The sequence below is a fragment of the Otolemur garnettii genome, unplaced genomic scaffold, assembly GCF_000181295.1.
Source record: "Otolemur garnettii isolate 467f Iridium unplaced genomic scaffold, OtoGar3 scaffold00240, whole genome shotgun sequence".
Classification (NCBI taxonomy): domain Eukaryota; kingdom Metazoa; phylum Chordata; class Mammalia; order Primates; family Galagidae; genus Otolemur; species Otolemur garnettii.
The window spans coordinates 522,461-543,022 of record NW_003852635.1 but is presented as its reverse complement, the minus strand read 5'-3'; the positions used below and the strand labels follow the sequence as shown (position 1 = coordinate 543,022).

Below are 20,562 nucleotides of genomic sequence, written 5' to 3'. Positions count from 1 at the left end.
TTTAAGTGGCACCTAGGACCACATAAGATAGTCCCTCTTGGGTAGGACAAGCTACCATCTTGGTTTTCCTACTTGACAAACCACACCAAAACTTATTGGCTTAAGATAGTAACCATGCGTTTGAGTCTGTGGGGTTTGCCAATGCAAGATGTGCGTAGCTGAGCAAAGCTACTCACCCAGGGCCAGCTAGGGATTGTGCTCCCAGGTGTCAGGGGAAGCTGACTGGTCTAACATGCCTCAGTCACTCTTAACTGCCTCTATCCTCTGGCTGAATAGCCCACCCTTGTTCACACATTGCTTAATGAAGTGGTGGTAGCTACTCACGCTGTGTTCTGGAACTCACACACTGTTGCCATCATGGTGAGAAGTCACAAGTCCAGGGAAGGGGAAGGAGACTCCATCTATTGATGAGAAGAGCTGGAAAGAATTGTGGTTATGGTGCAATCTACTGTGGCTGGAATATTTAAAACTTGAGAGTCTTCATGGCCACGTGTTCAATCAGGCACAGCAAGCTGTTTGGCAGTCAAGATATCCACCGAAGGCGCTGAGATTGTCATGGCAAATCCCTGATAACCTTTGCTTTGCCAGGTTCAGTTGTTCCTAAGACCCAGTGATGTCTTTGCTCACCCCTCAGTGTAGCTGTTAATCCTTTCTTGTATTCTATGAGCCAACTAACTTTTCTTTCATCCAACTAAGTAAAGTAAATTGAGGTCCTGTCAGCTTTAATGAAAGTTCCCAAACTTGTTTACATGTACTTATTCCCTGCTCATTCTTGTCACATACTAATGTAGTGAGTAGAATAAAGACTCAGTTATATATTTCATTTAGCTATTGTCCTTCATTTTGAAATTAATTTTACCTCCAATAAGTGAAGTGTCTATCTTCATTAAGCAATTCAACTGTATTGAATTCTTCATCTGGATTTATATGATGGCACTTTTTAAATGGTCTGAATAGTCAGACATTACCCTTTAATTCTAGAAATTATATACCAAATGTCATTTAGGAAATTGAAAATCAACTTTTTATGACTTCCATTGAAAGAACTCATACTAAAATGTGAACAATGTTCATGAAAAGTTAATAAACAAGACTAATGAGAGTTCATGGTAATTTTAGAATGATCAGATTCTGAAACTACTTACAACTATTACTAATACCTTTGAGAAACAATATTGGAATTTCATGCTCATAGCAAAACTGAACTTCAGAAGCCTTTCATGGTCACATAGATCAAGAGTCCATTTCACATTGCTCTCACATTCACTGTGCAGACACATCATTTCTCATTTTACACATAATTGTTATGAATGTAAAATTAGGGGATCTGAAGCAACGGGCAGATTTCAAAGCTCCTGACATACCCCTGTATCATTTCACCCTTCCATCTAAGATTTAAAAACACTCCTTTTCCCTGGCTTCTCTCTAAATAACTAACACTAGCTCAGCCCCTGTAATTGAGAAGAGGGTGTTGTTTTTACTTCCTTTAGCACATTGGAAGAAAAGCATTCCAAGCAAAGGGTAAGTGATGTTCTTAGGAAACCAGAACATACGCTGAGGTTTCCGAGCTCCTTAGAGCACAAAGTAGGACAGAAAGCCTTGGTTAATGAGCCTCCCTGTGAGTCCCCCACGTGCTTGTGTCTCTTTCAATGAGAACTGTAACACAAAGACAGGGCTCGCTGCCAGAAAGACACTTTCAGTTTTGAATAAAACTCGAGTAGGAATATGTCTTTTCTGTGTGTTCCTTCTTTCTTGAGAGTCAGGGAGAACTTTCAGGATTATCTGAAATGTATGGAGGTAAATGAGGTGTCACTATTCTCCCCATTTTTGGAGGAGTCACATGAAACTCAAGCAAATTAAAGAGACTTATAATTAGTCATAACAATGGTTCCTCCTCTTTGGACCCTAACTTAGGGTTCGTTTTCAAATACGCCTCTCTAGAAGAACAATTTAAATGTAATATGGAAGTCCTCATATAATTCAGAGGAGCAAATAGCAAAATTTCAGCACCTTGTACTTCCCCTGCTGTTCTCTTTTACTCTATGTACCACATCCATTATCTGTAAATAAAGCACAGCTTCCTTTGCAGTCAATGAGCAGTCAAGCGTGCTAACAAGGACGCCTCTAAATAGTGCCATTCTGCTGTGCTGCAGAGTGGAGTCCATCAGAGGGCTGCCGGAACAGGGGCCCTGTTTACAAAGGCTCTGAGAACACATTTACAAAAATACCAAATCCACATTCAAGGAAACTTAAGGATATTTTGTTTTGACTACTGGGAAGGAAACAATGATCCACACAGGGACCCAGGTGGTTAATGTACTGTACATTATGACTACAAAGTACAAGACCTCAGTCTCTCAGCTCCGCAGAAACCACAAATTCAGTTGATTGCATAGCACCCTACAGAATAGACTTTAAGAGTCAATGAGCAAACATCTCAGATATCCTTTCAAAGCTTGCCAGGTCACTTGGCTTTTGAATTCTTGCCACTGGCCTGTTATGCAGGAGGGAACTTTGTAATGGTTTCTACTCTGCAAGGCATTCTAAGCCTGTCTCAAATACAAATAGAGAAAATGGCATGAGCCCCTATTTATTGCTATAAAAGATAAATAAATTAGTCCAACTGTAATAGCAAAACAAATATTTTGGACTCAGAAGTGATGCAATCTATAAGCCTAAGGCTTTGCAGTTAATGTAGGTCCCTTGACATTTAAGTCAACTTAATTTGAAGACAAATACCACGATTTCTTAGCTGTGAAAGGGTTCTCTCCCATTAGAGTTTAAAGGTTTTAATTAAACATTGAAACTTCAAAATTGTTCAGAGAAGCCAATGGTTTTCTTCTGTAGATTAACCTGGTTGTGAAGAAGCCTTTCTAAGGCACTGATGGCCCTTCACATTCACTGCTCACACATTTGTAGATTCAAGCATCTTCTTGCGGCAATGACTGAAGAAAGACCATTCACAGCGCCAGAAGACAGTGGGCAGACGTGCAACCCATGTTTAGTGTTTATTTTGAGGCTTTTAGGAATTTTGCCATGATAGAGAAAATCAGTCATTTCTTTAAATCAAAGTGTGGAACAAGTGTTCTATACCCAGTGAATGTTGCTGTCGTATGTCAATAATGTGGTGAATTTCTGAGGTTACTTTCAAGTTATGCCACCGTATCCATTAACAAGAAGATGGAAAGAATGTATCATATTACTCATAGGAAGGTCTTTTTCAGAACATTCTCCCCGCTGAAATGTCAGAATGAAGCGTCTTCTTCCATTGCTATGCTTTGTCAGAGTTTTGGTGACCCATGACACCAGTCAAACATATCTCTACCTGTCTGACACACTGTAAAATCCTATGAGACTTCCTAAGATAGAACTTGCTGACAGATATTTTATGTCTAGACCTGTTCTGATTTACAGAGAGAAGTATCAATGAACAAGAAATAACAATTACAATAAAAGCCAAACTATGGATTTGGGGTGGATTAGACCTAACTTTATAGGTAGCATCCAGTAATTTGATTATGCCAATTTACAATCTTTTCCTCTCTGTATATCAGCACAGAAATTAATGTCTAAAACATCTGCAGATCAATCCCAACTTTGATCTAGTATGCAGTTTTCCAAATCTCCTTTTTTGCTCCTTATATATTCAAGATTATATCAATAACTTGTTTTATGAGAAATTTGTAAAACACTTGCTAAAAATGTTTACCTTCCTTAGAAGTAAAAACAAGCAATGTGTAGCAATATTTATTGATTTAATTCTCCAATTCATTATGCAAAACAGAAAATTACATTATATGCATTAAGAAATGAAGAAATAGTAAAAACAAGACCAGGATAGGAATGAGAATTTACCCAGGCTCTTGCTAATCACTATAAAGTAAACTGTAATCTGCATATGAGCTTTGATAAAGTATTTTTTGAAAACATCATTCACTGTCATTCATAGTTAAAAAACACATTTATAATGTTACTTAGTATACGCATCTATGTGTATGCACATAAATTTGAAACAAAACTCTTACTAAACTTACCCTATGTACTCTGAGACTTTCTATTTTAGTCAATTTAATTTTTAAAATGCTTATCTTGATTCACTAAATTGATTTAATAACCTACTAATGAGTTGCAATCTTCCACAGAAAACATTGCTTTAATCTAAATCTTTAAAAAATGTGAGGTGCTGACTTTCATCTTAATAAGCACAGAGGTGTTAAAAACGTAAGTCTCCTACACATAGATAGTGAATTTGTGTCAAAGCTGTATTCATCTCATTAATGCGGATACCAGTAAGAAAAGATGAAGGTAGTTTGAAAAGCACTTGAGAGGCTTACATAGTTAATGGAGGCATGGCTTCTGAAAATAAGTTTTCTAAATTAGATTTAAGACTAGTTAACTCCCCAAAGAACGCTTAAGTTATAAGACCTCTGGTGGATAACTTCTCTACCAAATTATAAAATCAAAACAACTTAATTTCTGCATTTTAACTTACAGAAAGAGTCGGACATAGTCCAGTTAGGAGGCAACATATCACTTACTGTATAAAAGAATGTTTTTTTTAAGAATTGCTAACTAGATGTTGAATTATTAACTAAGTCAAGGCAAAGGCTAAACTATTTTCCCTGGTATCACACACAGCAACTTGGGGAAGTAGCTACCATCATAGGCCTGAGGGAACAAAGGAAGATGTTGGAAACATTAAAACTTAAACGCTTGGAGGAGCGTCTTTGTGAAGATTAACCTCAGACTTTTCCAGTGCTAGTGTGGGTATCTCTTCTCTGTGGGGGGGCTTGATGAGATCAAATGCTGAATATACGGAAAATGTTGGAAAGACTACAAGTGAGTATCACCTGCTGTGATGGGAAACAACTGATCCAGCCAGAGTGAAGAAGTGATGTGGGGGGAAATCCCTGGAGAAGGAAGAAACCGGGAGGATGCCCTCCGTGGGAACAATTTCCTCTCCCTCTTCTGAGCTTTGCTATCTCCCTCCATGGCCAAGTCTAACAGGGAGCTGCAGGTAAAACAGACCTGTGGTTTGTGAAGCCCCAGCTCCAGCATCACACAGCTGAAAACAGAAGTGAAGTTGGAGTTGAAAGACAATAGTTTAGAAAATGTCACAGCTGCTAACCTTATAGGGCAAGGGAGCAGTGCGCTGTTATGATCTGTGGATTGTTAATCAAGGGTGTCAGCCCAGGATCCAGCAGGTTATCAGAAAAGTTCTAGTGGGGGAGCCGGAATTAAGCCATTTGTTTGCCTTTTTATAAATTTGGAATACATTTTACTTTATCAGAAAGTCATGGCTTAATAAAAAGCCGCAAAGAAAATCAAAATTATTATTATAACGGATACTTTCAGCTTTTCCCATCAGAGGAATTTTTAGGGCCCACCATTCAGACCTATTATATAGTAATATTAGATACATATTTGTCTTATTGGTGTGAAAACAAAGAATTTTACATCTTCTGAACATAAAAATGTGCCTTATCCCATGATTCTAGAGTTCCTTGATCGAGTATTGATAAATGAAAAAGTATTAGAAAGAAGGTATGGGAAATTGTGATTATTTTTTAAAATTTAAAGTAAAAGTTGTACATGCCCATGATAAAAGTGTTGATTACACGCAGATATCAAATGAAAAGTAATATAATAAATATGTTTATACTTTTGATTACACATAATGGATCGATCGTATTGGCATTATACTTTCTTCTGTACCTTAGTTTTTTCCTACTTAATATCATATCTTACTTTATTACAGCACATACATCCTTCCCGATCTTTTTAATGTCTGTATCAAACATGTGCATAAACATATTTTAAAATTCCCTAGGCATTTAGATTGTTTCTAACTTTCCATTACAGCAATAAGTAGCTGCCTGGATAGATGATAGAGCATTGAAAAATCACTGTATATGATTTTATATACAAAGTATCTATTCATAACGTGCTTACCAAAACAATATTAAGTTAAACAGCGAACACTTGTTTGTTAAACTGTTTATGCGTAGTTCAGTAGTTGACGACTTGAAGCAGTTATGAAAGAGAACAAAAAGGCAATCGGATGAGCCTTGGCCTCTTTTCCCAAGCCTTTGCATAATCAAGCGATCTTTCTGTTTCTCACACCCAGATTCCACACCACGTGAAGCCCCTGCCGTATTATAGCTACGACCAGCCGGTGATCGGGTACTGCCAGGCTCACCAGCCGCTCCACATCGGCAAGAGCTACGACGTGGTGTCTCCGGAGCAGGACGAAAGCCCCCGCCTGGAGCTCGGGCGAGACCACAGCTACATCGCCACCATCGCCAGGTCTGCGGCACCCGCCATATACCTGGAGAGAATAACAAACTAACTGGGACGCCAACTCCTCATTGGGGAACTCGCCGGGGGGGAGGGAGGGCCTTCATCTTCAAGGAGAATGGGTGTCCAAATCGCGGGATCCAGCAAGCTCATCGTTCCTGTTCCAACATTTACGGCATAGAGAAAAGAACACACTAAAACAAAACTGCTCACAGAGGGCAGCCGGTGCACCTGCGGCAGAGCTGGGAGAACTACGGAACTTTCTTTGCTTTAAAACATAAACAAAAATGCTCCCGGATGTAAATAGTAAGAACGTCAAGTTCTTATAAAAATAGATTTCACCCTAGCTACATATAGGTTTGTTTGTATATTTGATTTTTCTACACTGCATGGTTCCTAGGCCGGAGAACCACAGGGGGCAAATAAACGAGGGTGGGCGGGAGTTGGGGAAACAACCCGGTTTTCCTTGTTCGGTGTGTGTAACTCTCACGGACTTGATTTCAATTGCTTTCGTTTTATTTTTCCTTTACAAATGCTGTTTCTTCTTGTTTCTTTTTATTGTTTGTTTGTTTGTTTCCTTCCTGGTCAAGTGATTCTGTTTCTAATTTCTAAACATAGGCCTTACAGCTTATGTTGTACCAAAAGAATATTTGCTTTACCACAGACCACAAAGAATGAAAGTTGACCACCAAGTTTGACAAAACCACAGGAAGGAAAAATCCAATGAATTTGTGCGAATATCCCTTGTACTTGACATTAGGAGTTTTGTTTGACTCCCATTGGCAGCCCTCACAGGGTAGGAAGCCAAAAGATGTGAAGAACTCCCGCGGAGAAGACCAGCTGAATTCCTCTCACGTGGACTGGGGGACATGAGAACAACGGCCATGTGGTCAATGGTTGAAACTGCCAAACTGACACATTTCTAAACACAAGATAATGTGTAACATTGCTTTTTAAATTAATTATCAATATTAGCTTTTGTGTAGTTTTTATCAATAAAAGAAGTTGAAGAATAAATATATTATTTTGTGGCTGGTATACCACAGCCCTCCTAATGCTGGATACTTTATCTCTGTCTTGTGGAATGCTGGAGATTATAATAGGGCAATTTGGCAAGAATTAGTTGGTGTCTATTAAGTGCCTTCTGTGGGCTCTATGGTCAGCTGGGGAGGCCCTGTGAGGTGTGGAAAAGTATTATGAGATGTGGCTTATGCCCTAACATGTTTCACAATTATATTTAGAGACATACGTCCTTACTCTAAGAAAATTCAATGACAAAATGAGTAAAAACCAAGTATGGATTATATACAAGAGAAAGAACTATATGGACACTGATTACCATCTAGAAAGAGACATAGTGATCACTCTTTTTATTTTTGAAAGAGTCAGGGCTTGGGCCTGGACGGCAGTTGTAATAATCATAGCTCACTGGAGCTTCCCAGACCTGAGCTCAAGTGATCTTCCAGCCTCAGTCTCCTAAATAGCTGGATAGCTGGGACTATATCACCATGCCTATCTCTCTCTCTCTCTCTCTTTTTTTTTTTTTTTTGTAGAGACAGAGTCTTGGGGTTCTGATTCTGTTGCTTGGTCAGGCTGGTCTGGAACTACTGGCCTCAAGCAATCCTCCTTCCTAGGCCTACAAAGGATCTGGAACTATAGGCATGCACCACCACTTCTGGCCCTATTTTTAAATAAAGGAGGTCACCATGAACATGTCAGTTGATCCTTGTCCTGACTTCCTTAGTCCTGTGACACTCTGTCTTAGTAATTCTCTTACTAACAATGCTCTATCCATTGGTAGGATTAAATTAACATCATTTTAAAACCAAATTGAACTATCAAATTGTGTAAACCTTTATTACAACTAATTTTATATTTCAAAGGGTGCTACTATACAGCAATGCAACTGAGTATCCCTGAGCATTAAATTGATGGCTCCCATTCATTTCATTCCAAATTCTAATAAAACAATTTAAAAAGAACTTTGTAAATACCTTCACATCAGAGTAAGCTAACAGATTTCTGAACATGGGTTTTTTGTTTGTTTGTTTGTTTTGTTTTTTTCCTCAAAGCCATTTTGTTTTACTACCATCTTAAGTTAGATTTCAAATTAAATTTGATCATACTTGATAAAAGATTACACCATATTGTAAAAATCAGTCAAGGGAATTTTTTTCACATTGGAACACAGGGCCATTGCTAGTAAATTCTGGCTAAGGTTCCTTTTAACCTTTATAATCTGGGTTACATATGTGTTCTTAACCATTCAAGTAGAATGAACTGACAATAAGCTTAAATATTAAAGATAATTCTTAGACATTGTAATTTTTTTCTTCACAAATTATTCAATGGATGTGGAGCAATTCTTCCCATGTTATAAAGATTTCTTTGGTGGCTGTCTTTTCAAATTACAAGAATTCTCTTACCCCTTCCCATCTTCTCCATCTGTCCCACATCACACATACACTACCATTCCACCCACGCCAGTGTTTATTTGCCAGAGCTCGTACCTGAAAAGTCTTGATCAAAGTTGTCGGGAGAGAGCTCCAGTTTATTTGTTTCTTATAATCAAAAAATTCCCAAATGGATACGATTCTTTATGTCATTTAAAACTGCCATATTTGGTCAACACTTGGCTCAAGGTTAACACGAAATGGTAATGTTAACTGTGAAAATTCTGCAACCTGCAAATAGAAAAAGCTTTTCAAAGAACTTATTTTAAATATCATTTACACATGCTAGACAAGTTTACACTGAGATTTGGGAATCCGTTGTTGATTGAAATAAACAAAACACTCTCCCAACCAACTTTCTTGAGTAGACTTGAAAGTCTTTAGTGGAAAAATTCAGGCTTTATGTTATATGAGGAGTCAAGAAGGTTTTTAGAGAAAACAGCATCTTAAATAAAAAGATAGTGATATTTCAAAAGAGGTCTTAAGAAACAAATATTGGCTTATTGATCCTTTAAGCCCCAAAGTCAATCATTTTTATGCTGCCAGCATGGTCTAACCAAGGAGGATGAAAGGCTTCTGCTAGTCGCCACTCACAATAAATTATTGTCTGGACCTCTAAAAGACGGAGAGCAAACATGTCTGTGCAGGTTGCTTTCATCCTCTTCCTGGGACTTTCATGTGCTTTGCTATGCAAACGGATTGCCCTACAGCCCTTTACCTTCAGCACAGAAGAGTGTTTCTAATTTGGAATTGTGGCCCTGGCTAATACAAAGATTTTTTGCTGTCTTCTAGAAGTCAGGATTTATGTTGATTCTACTTATTTTTTATGTTGAAATGTTAAAGAGCCCTCTCAAAAAAAGTTATACTTTATTTTAAGACTATCCTAATTAGTAATTTGATTTTACACTATAATGTTTATTGAAATTCTGAAGGCTATGCAGGTTTCAATTTCAAAGTTGAGGAATCTCATGGAGTATTTACAGAGCAAGGGTATTAAAATGAGGCCTTAAGGCAATTATGAATGTGACACATTCAGATCGGAATAGCCTATTATCCAAACACTTGGGTTAATTTTTTCATAAATATTCTTACTTATGCTGAGTTTGCTTTTACTTATTGCAACATTCAATGAGGAAAGATCTAAGAGCAGAGGCCTGATTTGTGTGTGTATGGGTGTAACTGTGGTGTGACTTTCCATCCCGTGTCGCTCTACTCACAATATTTTAGTATATGACTTTCTAAAACTCAGGATATAAATAATAAAAAAAAAAATCATTTGTAGGATGCCAAAACACCCAGGTAATTCAAAAGTGGAAAGTAGACAAAGTTATAATGTTTTCATATAGTTTCACTCAATAATGAAACAGTATGAGAGGACAGACAGTCCCAGGAGGACCCTGGAGCATCTGTCACGGACCTTTCTACCGCACGCACTTTCATCAGTAGCTTGAGTGCAAATGTGGCAGACCGAAATTACAAAGTGATTGATGCATAAAACTGGAAAATGACAGAAAAAGTAGTATCTCAACCTGTAAACATTTACACTTTACACAATCAATACATCTTAATTACATTTGGGAATTTTGGCTGATAGATGTCTTAACAGTACTCAGTAATGTAACAAAACCACCAAAGCAAAACAAATTATACAAGTGTCCCCCTTGAGTAGGAGTGGTAATGTTCAAATCTATACTTTGCTTGTCAAAACACACCTGGAACTTAATATTGGCGTCCTGCTTCCAAGGGGACATCTGTAAGTACAGCAATAAGAATGTTGAAAGTTACTAAATCCTTAAGTCCCTGCTTGATGAAAAACCGAGAGCAGAATCCTTCATAGGGTGAATCTATTCAAGCTTTACAGAGGCAGGCAGAAAGGAGTAGGAAAGAGAAGCAGATTCCCTGATCTACAGGCCCACAGGAGGCAAGCGGCGTTGGCAATGAATTGCTTAACTGCAGAATCCAAGGCTCTGTGGAAAGAACCTGCCTAGGTTTCTGTCGAGCTCCTCACCCTGTACCTCTCTAATTTCTGAAGACACTTGGCTTCTCATGAAGGCATATTTGCCACACCCCATGCTACACAACCTTTAATTGCCTTTAATTCCAAAGAGCATAAACAGTTTGAGTTCAGAAACTTGAGTTGTCCATCACTGAAGCTGAGTTTTAATTTTACTCAGTCCTAGTGCCCACCCATATGTCAACATGCCTCAGCACTGTGCCCATAACAAAATTCTGTACCTGCAGCTCATTTTCTTCCCCAGAGTTCTGAATTTCTCCCTTCTTGATATATCTTTAGTGTCCTGGTTCCTCTAACACTGAACACTTTTTCACTTGCCCATATCACCAGCCACTTGATTTCTGCCTGGCAATTTCAGCCACTTGGTACCAAACCTGCTTTGATGATCTCTGTTCCTTCAACACCCAGAGTGTCCCACAGGACCAGTGTTTGCGTCCACCTGTGGAGCCCCTCAGGCAGCGCCCTTCTCCCTTAACTCGATGCTCTCCGAGCTTGCTACTCTCCTTCCCTTGCACTATCACTGAGCTTGCACTGTTCCAGGAGTAAAATCCAGTTTCCAAACACTGCCCATCCTCCTCAGTTAAGGTCTGAGTTTCCATTCTGATCTAACATGCCAGATCAGGAGTTCTCAGATGTTAGCACATATCACAGTTACTTGAAAGGCTTTTAAAACAGATTTGTGGGCCCCACCCCAGGATGTCTGATTCAGCAGGTCCAGAATGGGGTCCAAGAATGTTCTTTTCTAATAAATACTCAGGTGATGTTGAGGCTGCTGATATGGGAACCACATTTTAAGAACTTTTGACATAAAGCACACATATTTACATCCCTTTCAGTGGTTCTCAACCTTCCTAATCCTGTGACCCTTTAATATAGTTCCTTATGTTGTGGTAACCCCCAACCATAAAATTATTTTCATTGCTACTTCACAACTGTAATTATGCTACTGTTATGAATCATAACGTAAATATGTGATATGCAGGATGTATTTAGCCTACTCCTGTGAAAAGGTCTTTTGACCCCTAAAGGGGTCTCCACCCACAGGTTGAGAACCACTGCTTAGGTTGATGACTTTGTACAGGGACTCAAAATTTGCATTTGATATTTAATTAGGATTTAATATGACGTGAATCTTTAACATAAGAATTAATTAAAAACAAGTAGCTTTTAATTTTTTATGCAATCATGCTATATGAAAGATGCATACCTTGGACGGCACCTGTGGCTCAGTGAGTAGGGCGCCAGCCCCATATACCAAGGATGGTGGGTTCAAACCTGGCCCCAGCCAAACTGCAGCAAAAAAATAGCCGGACATTGTGGTGGGCACCTGTAGTCCCAGCTACCTTGGAGGCTGAGGCTAGAGAATCACCTAAGATCAGGAGTTGGAGGCTGCTGTGAGCTGTGACGCCATGGCACTCTACCCAGGGCAATAAAGTGAGACAGAGTCTAAAAAAGAAAGAAAGAAAGATGCATACCTTTACATAAAGGGTATTTTTTCTTTCTTTCTTTCTTAGAGAGAGAGTTTCACTTTATCACCCTTGGTAGAGTGCTGTCACGTCACAGCTCATGGCAACCTCAAACTCCTGGGCTTAGGTGACTCTCTTGCCTCAGCCTCCTGAGTAGCTGGGACTACAGGTGCCTGCCACAATGCCCAGCTACTTTTTGTTGCAGTTTGGCTGGGGCCAGGTTTGAACCCACCAACCTCAGTATATGGGGCCAGCACCCTACCCATTGAGCCGCAGGTACTACCCATAAAAAGTATTTTCTAAAATATGCCATAGGATAATAATAAAGGATGCTCTCTGGGAAAGGAAAGAAGCAGGAGCAGCAACAGAAGATTATATGACCAAACTAACTCGGAAAATGTGCATATGATATGTCCCCTTTGGAAACACACAAGGCAATTTATCGCCTATAAGCAATGGTTCTCAGCCTGTGGGTTGCAACCCACAGGAACTGTATTAAAGGGCCACAGCATTAGGAAGGTGGAGAACCACTGACCTAAATGATACCAAAAATATTGCAGTCAGGAAGCCCATTTAACTTTGTTTAACCCTGAGTTTTCTGAACATTTTCAACCACTATACTCTTCCTTACTTTAAAACCTAAAAAATCCTGCACAGCTGAATCTCTAAAGAACTTCTTTGAGAAGTGTTGATGTAAGGGATGTTCTCCCTTTGACCATCAAGAAAAGCGTGTACCTTTACAGATAACAATTTCTACATTACAAATGATACAATGTACTCATTTCTGAGATGCATAGAGAGTTTTATTTTTAAATCGAAGACTCAATATATTTTCATCTCTCCAATAATAAAGCAAGTGTCAAATTCACCTGAAATAAAGGAAAATGAATAATTAAAATGATTAGAAACTGATACCATAAATGGGAAGTAGATTCTCTCCCAATAGAACATTCCTCTTCTCTGGGAAAAGATTAGGCCCATTGTTCCTACTGCATGAGGCATTTTCAAATCGTAATAAATCACCAAAGAACACATCAGAATGTGGAGAGTCTCATTATCTGAGTTGACAAGATCCTGGTAAGTCCCAGGGCTTGTGTGACATTATCCACTGGTCTGTTTTCTGGACCAGAGGACCCTCAGACCGGGAACAGGAATTCCAAGGTAAAGGGTGACAGGAGGACCAAACATGGACCTTGGATCATCCTATCAAGTCATTTCTCTGCATGATCCAGGGAATTGATTATAGTATTAGAATGAGTTTTATACTTCCTAAACTCATTATGGTTTGTTTTATAAAAAGGCATAAAAATAAAAATGCATAAAAATGAGGTCAGACATGAGCTCTGAGATTTTATGTTAGTTACGAAAGCTATTCCACTGGAAATAATAGAGGAACCATATAACAATTCCCTAAGATTAAAACATATACATATTTTCCAATTTCTTGAGCTTGTCCATGCCCCTTTAGAGTGATACGCACTTGACTCTAGATAATGGAGGGAATATCGGAGGATGACTGAGGTGAGGATTAATTAGGTAGTTCTACGAGGCCACCCTGACTGCCATGACAAAATAGCAGAATCCTGGGCAACACCTGTGGCTCAAAGGAGTAGGGTGCCAGCCCCATATACCAGAGGTGATGGGTTCAAACCTAGCCCTGGCCAAAAGTTGCAAAAAAAAAAAAAACCCAAAAATGAAAAACCCAGAATCTTAAACAACAGAAGAATATTTTCTTAGACTCTCAAAGTAGGAACAATCCAAGATTAAGGTTCCAGCACGGTTCTGTTTCTGGTGTGGGTTTTCTTCCCAGCTTGTAGCCAACTGCCTTCTCTTGTCCTCATATCATGGAGAGAGTGAGCTTTCTAGTGTCTCTTTTTATAAGGCCCCTAATCCCAGCAAATCAGGTTCCCACCATTATAACCTCATTTCAACTTAATTGCCTTCTTTTTGACTCTATTTCCAAACACTATCACATCAGGGGTTAGGACTTCAACACATGAGTTTTACAGAGACATGACCCTGTCCAGAGGAAGCAGGAAACCAAAATTAAATAAATTAAATCAAACGGCTGCAGGGTGTTTACTAGAGTGGTCCAATCGATTTAAGACGGAAAAACATACATACTAAAAAGCCAGTGTATTCTGGCAGAAGAATGCTTGAAGGAAAGACAGATTAGTTGGAATTCTAAGTGAGTCTAAACTTTAAAGATATTTTCAAGGAGAGACTATATGGTTTACATTGTCTTTTGGGCAAATGGTGCATAAAAGTATTTTTTAATAAGGTCATGAAAGATGTTAATTAACTAAGTTTTATACAGTATTTTTATGTTTTCTATGAGATCTATTGCTTAGAAAAAAAAATTTTTTTCCCAATCTGGTTTTGCACTAGACCCAGGCTATACTTTATATTAAAAGGGTTCCAAGGCCAAGTAAACCCATGAGAAAGCTGTGCATTTTATCCACCCTCTCAGATACTCGCAGTGCTCATTAATATATTAAAAGCTTCGAGAATTCTTGTGGTAAGAAGCTGTTTTAATTAAGCATTTCCAAATTGTATTGGACTGTGAATATTCTTCATTAAAATAAAAGCTACTGGGAACCTGCTGAGTCCCATTTTCCACACAGTACATTGAGGAACACAGTATATAGCCGATGAAGGACTTACCTAGGGAAGAGAAATGAGGCCATTTAGTGTAGGTGCAGAGTTCTTGCACCTACCAGAGTAACTTTCTGGAAGATAAGTATTCATTGAAATGTATTCATTCAAAAAAAATTAAATAAAAAGAATTAAAAAAAACAGGGACAGTCCCTGTGGCTCAAAGGAGTAGGGTGCCAGCCCCACATACCGGAGGTGGTAGGTTCAGACCCAGCCTCAGTCAAAAACTGAAATAAATAAGTAAATAAATAAACATTACATAAACAATGCATAGAGTACCAATTCTCATATAACGGAGTATCTAAATTTTTGACATTTTACCATGGCTTTGCCAAAACTGGGACACTGTATTTTCTTTCACTTTGAAATTCACCTACAGTATAATAAGTAGAATATTGAGCTATTAGAGATTAATAGAACTGTCAAATGAACTGGAGAATTTTATACTAAAGAAGAAAATTAAGCAGGTCAAATCATTCCTGTTTTCAAACATGGAGATGACTATAACATGAAAAGTGGGAGTATGCTTTTTTTTTTTCATTTTTTTCTAGATGCAAAAAACCAGGACAGATAGTATAGGGTGGCAACTTTTAGGTCAATGTATTCTTTTGGTACACTATGAATGTATTCATTCATTAAATTGGTGTTTAATAAGCATTTCTATATACTAGCCACTCTATCTTTCCCTTATTATATAGTATAGTCTATCTAGGGATATTTTACAGACCAGAAAATTATCAGTTATACTCCTTGGCAAAGATACTACAATAAGGAATAAGTGGGTAGAATTGAAACACATATTACAGTAACATAACTGGCCAAAGTAGAAATACTGCATGGAGGGTTGGTAGGGTGTGAGAGTATTCCAAGAAGGAAAATAGTGAACCCAGGTATAAGAAAGAACATAAATGGATCTAGGAATGGGAATCCAATAAGCAAGGGAAGAGGTGGTGCAGAGAAGCTGGAGAGATAATCGGAGGAGAGGTCATTCAGAGCAGGTGCAGCTGTGAGAAGGAGCTTTGACTTGAACTAAATTTATACGCCCAGAAACCCAAAGGGTCATAGATGGATCCTAATAATGGAATAATCATATTTTGTCTTTAGTATGAAGATCAGATGAAAAGAGCCAGACCAAAAATGTGGAGATCAGTGAGGAGTTACTGTAATGTAGCACTTGAGAAATGATAAAGGATTTCTCTAGAAAAATTTCAATGGGAATTGAAAGGAGAAAAAAATTAAATGGATAGTTAAGACTCATAAAGTGCTTATTATCTATCACACACTGTTCCAAGAATTTTAAATTTAATAACCCACAACGATCCTTTAAAGTAAGTATATTTAATTATTTTTGGCCCCATTTTACAATAAGGACACAACCAACATAGAGGTTAAGGTGTAATCATGGGTCACAGAACCATGAATGATTCACAGCCAGGAAGCCTCCGCAAGAGAGATTTCTTAAGACCTGTTCACTTCGGCTTCTTTAGACCTTGCAGGAGAGCTATTTAGGAAGTAGAAGCCCCAGGACTTTGCTATTGGAAGCAGGCAAAGATTAAAAAAATGGATGATAGTTACTAAGGATAATGTTGGTATTTCTGGCTTAAGCAACTGAGAGCCTGTTGATGTTATTCTCTGAGATAGCAGCCACCCAGGGATGACCTTGACTGTGATATAAAATGATACAGTATCTTTGAACACACTGAGTTTTAAAGGTTTCAGAACTTATAAATAGTGCCACTCAGGGGCCAGTGAGATATGCAGATCTGGAACTCCAGAAGAATGTTGGTGCTGTATACGTTAGAATTTGAAGTGAAATCCACAGCAGTCGAAGAATCTAATTATAGACAGTATGAGGATTCTGAAGGGAGGAAGACCAGATCGTAACCATGGATAAGGTCAAAAGTGCAATCAAGGGAGAATAAAAATGATTATCCAGAAAAATGTCATAATAGCATGAATGATAGATTTCACCGAAGCTAAGGGAAGGGAGAATTTGCAATTTTGACAAATAGCATAAGGACTTGTCTTACCAGTAGTAAGAATCTGTTATAAAGCATCATTATAGTTATCTGATGACCAACTGCAAGGATAGTGCACAAAGTAGTTTGGTTTAGTTAGAAATTTAAACTAGATGACGTCAGATTTCTTCTTTTTTTTTTTCTTTTTTGTCTCTCCCAAGGTAAGGTCTTGCTATGCTGCCCAGGCTGGAGCACAGTGGCTATTCAATGGGCCCAAACATAGCACACTACAGTTCCAAACGCCTGGACTCAAGTGATCCTTCTGCCTCAGCCTCTTGAGTAGTTGGGACTACAATCATGCACTGCCACACTTGGCTGATTCCTTCTGTCTCTAAGATCTTACAAGTCTGAACATGTTTCCACTACACGTTAATATATGTCCTCTGAATCCCAAACTGCGTGATGACTTTTAGCATTGGAGGTAGAAACACATCCTGGAATTCATTTTCTCATTATCAATTTCTGACAATTTTTAATTTGGTATGAGGGTATGGCAGTTGAGATAGGTATAATAAAGCACATAATATTTGTCAAACTTTTCAACTCCGAAATTAAATGAATGACCAGGGAGCTTCTACTATACTTGCTTCAAACTGCCTATAAATTACTCAAGGGTTTTTTTCCCCCATTTTCAAAAATTCTGGATCCTGACATATAGCAGGTGTCCAATAAAAAGAGTAAAATTGTGGTTGCCAGAGGCTGGGGGAAAAGGAATGGAGAATTACTAATCAACAGGTATAAAATTTGAGTTAAGCCAGATGAATAAATTCTAGAGATTTTCTCTACTATGTTATGCCTATCTATAATATTGTTTTTTATACACAAAAATCTAAAAGACTAGTCTCATATTATTTTCTTACTACCATAAAATGTAAAAAGAAATGTAAAATGTAAAAAAAAAAAAGAATCAAACCCATGAGGATATGGCTTTTGAATATAGCTGTAAAATCCAGAATACCAAAGGAGTGTTATTCCGTGAGGGATTTTTACCCCAAGGACAATCAAGACCTGACAGAAATGACAGGACTATTTGAGGAGTCTCATCCATTTTACTTTGGAGATACTAAATATCTATGTGTGTAACAAGTTTCAGAACGTGTGTGAGAAGTCTTTTCAATGAAACTAAATGGGCCAGTTTCTCATTAATATTCATAACGACCCCCTCCCATGCACAGGATTGGCTGGGAAATAGTATATTTCATTGTATTGTTTAGTAATGTGACTGAAAGAAAGTAGATCAGGTCCAGAAAAAGTATTATGAAGTCTGACTCCATTTTGATGTTTGGCCATTAACTCTTCCCTTCCCCTTCAACTCCAGTCTGGGGAAGTTGGTGTGAGTGAGAGGTCCAAATGGTGCAAATCCCAGGCCGACACAAGAACCCACACCACAGCCCCCACTTGTAACCACGATAAATCTCAGGTCTTCCCTGCTCTGTAAGGACTATTTTTAGAGCAGCTTGGTAGTCTACCCTAAACCCCAAGAAAGCCTCATATGTGAGTAATAGACTGTTTCGTAGCCTCGTGGTGTATGCCAGGTGTGTCGACATCCAAACTAGAAAACAACAACAACAAAACAAACAGAATACTCATCACCCGAGGTTGCCAAGATGTCTAGTTCCCTTCGTGGGCCTATTAATGACCTGACTTTAATATTTAACTCCAATTTCTGTGATAACTGTATTTAGTAATGTTCATTTATTCAATGGTTTATTACATAATCAATACTGCTCTCGTTTCAGAAGAATGATTTTCACCTGCCTTCCTGCTTTATTCCTCACTGGTAAATATATGTATGTGAAATTATAAGTTAGGTCCTCTTTCTCCTGTTAAGTAGCACAAATGAACAGACAGACCTGGCCCAAGGAAGCATGCTTTCATACATTTTCAAATTTATCAATTAAATTTTTTTAAAAATACCCCCAATATAACTTTATTTTATTCCCTATGTAGAAATTTGAGAAATGTTTACTAGTTGCTGCAAAAATAAGGTAATTTTCCCTTTCAGAGGTATATTTTTAAAAGCCTTTGATAATTCACCTGACTGTGTGTCTGTCCCCAGAGTTCAGTACAGGGGCTAAACTCTGCGTTCATCAGATGATTTTTCTCTCCTGTAGAAGAACACAGGAAGACTATCATTCCTTGTAGGTCTGATGGTTACATCGGAACCAGCAATTGGGTTCTTCCTGGTATAACAGTAAGTAGACGTGACCTGTTGCTTGCAGTCTGCAGCAGTTAAAAGCAGGTTTGAACTCTCCATCCTCTTTCCTGTCCAAGTCACTGGTGAAAACATCTGGCTCCCTGAGTCCTTCCTGTGAAGTTCCAGATACATCCGCCTGAATACATCCAACGATGCTGGTAATTAGAATGTTGTGTTAAAACACTGAGACTTAAGGGGTTTTGTTACTGCTGCAAAGCATAGTTTTCTGTGTGGAACACCAATACCAGGATATCCGCTAACAATGATTAATCAGTTAAACACAAGGTGTCTCTATAACGCTGAAATGTTTTTAGTCAGTTAGTTTAGTACTACGTGAGAACAATCCCAAAAACTTACATTGTGGACAAAAAGCAATCAATGATACTTAATGAAGCCATGGTAAAGAACACTTTCTTCAAGACCCCGCCTATAAGCAGTGGGAGAGAGATGCGGCTCAACTTTGAATGCCCCATGAGTAAGTGTGAATTTATAGCCAAGGGGCAGAGTTAGAATCAATGGTTGGAAAATTACTAAACATCAAGGGGGGGCGTGCTGTCTGTCTAAACCAACTCACTAGTATTCTTGTGGAAGATGGGTCAGTGTTACTGGACATCACGCTGGGAATGACATCACACCACATCAAATATCTCAGATATTCAGGGTATCAGATATTGAGGGTGGGACACTCTTGCTAAACTGACATGGCAGGGTTTTTTGTTAAAGCTAAATTTTTATATGAAGGTTCACAGATGGTCCTGCAATAAGGGTCAGAATTTAAATAAAGTTTAGGCAAGCAGAAAATCCGAGTCAATAGTTTCTGAGGCAGTGTGTTCCAATGCTCTTGTTCACAGTAATGCTTTTTGATTTTCTACCCTCAAACTCTTTTGATTGTTCTTACCTATGCCAAGGTCACCCTTGTTTTTCTTAAGTTTATCCTGTAGCTCTTTTTAAGCGTCTGCCTTGTTTATCTATTTTCAATGCTACTTCTTCAAAGAATACCTTAGTTTTTTAGAATCTTATCTTCTTAAAATGAATATATCAAAAAAAGGTAGGATCCAGGTACCCTTGCCATGGCACTAGAAGTCATCCCAGAGTAACCGCAGAAATCCTTTAATAGTGTTTCATCAAAAGTGAGATGAATTACGCTGCTTGGAATATGTCTTTAGTTTGTATATGTCTGTACTGAAGGTCCAATTTCTTATTTCAAAGAGTGAAGTCGATGGCCCGCATGTGTCCTAATGAACTAGCTATTTGAAATCTTTACTTCTTTACAATTGGTACTGTTGGGCCCCGGAGGATCCAGCTCTTTCAGTTAACTCCAGCTTTATCCTTCTTTCTGTGTAGAAATTCGCAAAAGGTTGACTGGCTGATGCATGGGTACGTGGCAAAAAGGAATTTTCCTTTAGAAGTATATTTTTGTGTGTGTGAAAATATATACTCAGCTTTTATAACCTTTCAATTT

At 38.3% G+C, this 20,562-nt stretch overlaps 1 protein-coding gene across 2 annotated transcripts in view; it reads left to right on the top strand.

Moving 5' to 3' along the window:
- LRRTM4 (leucine rich repeat transmembrane neuronal 4) overlaps window positions 1-7,301 on the top strand; it is a 702,753-nt gene extending 695,452 nt beyond the window's left edge. For both annotated transcript variants that reach the window (XM_023508296.1, XM_003802232.3), the window contains one exon: window positions 6,128-7,301. In XM_023508296.1, coding sequence (XP_023364064.1) covers window positions 6,128-6,349 — 222 coding nt within the window. In that variant the 3' untranslated portion in view covers window positions 6,350-7,301. The remainder of the gene's footprint in view (window positions 1-6,127) is intronic.
- Window positions 7,302-20,562: the final 13,261 nt, after the last annotated feature.